Consider the following 1987-nt stretch of genomic DNA (forward strand, 5'->3'; position numbering starts at 1 on the left):
TGATGATAATTTAGTCTTTTACATTTTTAATTTAAAGTTTATGTTTTCTGATAATTCACTATATAAGACTTTGTACTCTTTATTTTTTAACAAATTCGTTTTTTAGATTCATCAATAAAGACGGTTACTTTTCTTTGACATCAATTTCTACAAGCGGGGCATGGTCGTTACTTGTAGCATCACGAGCGAGAGGTCGCCTTGTGAGAGCGAGGTTGTCAGCGGCACAGTGAGCGAGAGGTCATCGTGACCTACGACCTCGCGAGCGCGAGGTCGACGTGAGATCACCAGTTAGTCCTGCTTTATTTTTATTTTTATTTTCTCCCTCTCCCTTTCTCTTTCTCTTATATTCTTTTTTTTTTTTTTCCTTACCATTCCTCTGAATTTTTTCCCCCTTCCATCTTTCATAGTAAACATAGCCTTCAGTGCCAATCCAAATCTCAAACTGTTTTCCCAACTTGTAAATTACAATCTTAATCCTCGAGGCTACTAAATCTTCACCAACAAATATATATGCAATAGCTAATAATAAATCGACCACATGAGCAGATTTGTTTTTTATTACGAAAAACACTTGATCTTTTATCATCATAGATTTCATACATATATATATTCTCTCAAAAAGATCAAAATCCAACTGCAACGCAGACTTAATTTAATTTATCCCCCCAAAAAAACAACGAATTACAATCAGCTTAATTCCACAAATCAAATGTTGCTTCACGAACGCTCCATCTTCATCCTGGCTACGGTGCCTCCGCTTCCGCTGCTGTTCCCGCTTCGGCCGCCACTGCCGCCGCCGCCGCCTCCTCGAGGGCCGACGAGTCCTCCGACGACCTCCTGGAACTGGCACTGCGCTTCATGGAGGCGTTCTTGGTGAGCTGGCTGTAGCTCCCCGTCTCCTTGAACAGCTGCGAGAAGTGGTGCTTGCAGTAGAGCACGCCGTCGAGCGCCGCGTACGACGACGCCGTCAACGTGCACCCGCCTTTGAAGCACTTGAAGCACGTCTTGTGGTATATCTCCCCCTCCACCGTAACCTGCACCCGCACCCAAACAAACAAACAAATACAACTAACAGATCAGTCTCGGTCCACTAGTCACTTTACGATCAGATCAATCGAGCGTGCGTACCTTCTCAAGGGGGTACGCCGTTTTGTTGCAGCTGGCACATCTTTCTTGAGTTCCAGAGAACATGGAAGACACCTTGCTCGGAACCCTCGTCTGCAAATTAAATTCATTTTTATTCAGCAACGATCATTAATCAATTCCAGCGAATTATTCAAGATTCGGATTATTAATTTTTATTATATATATTACCAGTTCCTTCTCTCCCGCAGACTTGGAAGCCAGTAAATTCTTGCTGCTGTAACTTCCAGTCACCTTGAAGATCTGCTCGAAGTGAGGTTTGCAGTAGAGGATGCCATCCACGGAAGAGTAATTGCTGATCTGCCAAGAATTCATAAATTATATGTGAGAGAAAAAAAGAATTAATTAATAAATTAATTAAGCCCGATTATATTACAGAAAGAGTTCCTTTGCAGTGGCTGCATCTGAAGCAGGTCTTGTGGAAAGGGACGCCATCCGCGCGCACTAGCTCAATGAAATGGACAGTCTTCTCGCAGGCCTTGCACTTGTCCTGGGTTCCACTGAACGACATGGCGATCGATCAACAAATTAAACCTGGACAGGGGATATCGATCGATAAAGTTAAGGTCTAATTAAATTTGTGATGTAATTAGTTTTTCTGCAGCTCCCTCTCTGCCATTGGGCGTGGCGAAGATGAATAATGAGCAAGGTGGAATTAATGGAAGAGGAGAGGAAGGGAAGGGGGAAGCATGCATGAGGTGAGGCCTTTAATTAAGGAATGAGAATGAAGGGGAGGTCCTAATTAGTTGGTAGAGGAGGAGGAGAGTATGGGAGGAAATTTAAGGTAGGGAAAACTCTGGAGTGGAGGCATGCATGCTCATCTCTAAACGTGGAAGAAGGCTGC

General features: G+C 43.4%; 1 protein-coding gene across 1 annotated transcript; it reads right to left on the reverse strand.

Annotated features, from left to right (window-relative positions):
• Window positions 1-743: 743 nt before the first annotated feature.
• On the reverse strand, window positions 744-1654 carry LOC122040418 (LIM domain-containing protein WLIM2b-like). The gene is made up of 4 exons (XM_042599730.1): window positions 1520-1654; window positions 1315-1443; window positions 1129-1218; window positions 744-1034 (listed from the first exon to the last, which is right to left on the reverse strand). Exons 1-4 carry the CDS (start codon window positions 1652-1654, stop codon window positions 744-746), a joined length of 645 nt encoding a protein of 214 aa, XP_042455664.1.
• Window positions 1655-1987: the final 333 nt, after the last annotated feature.

Source organism: Zingiber officinale, chromosome 1B, assembly GCF_018446385.1.
Source record: "Zingiber officinale cultivar Zhangliang chromosome 1B, Zo_v1.1, whole genome shotgun sequence".
NCBI lineage: Eukaryota > Viridiplantae > Streptophyta > Magnoliopsida > Zingiberales > Zingiberaceae > Zingiber > Zingiber officinale.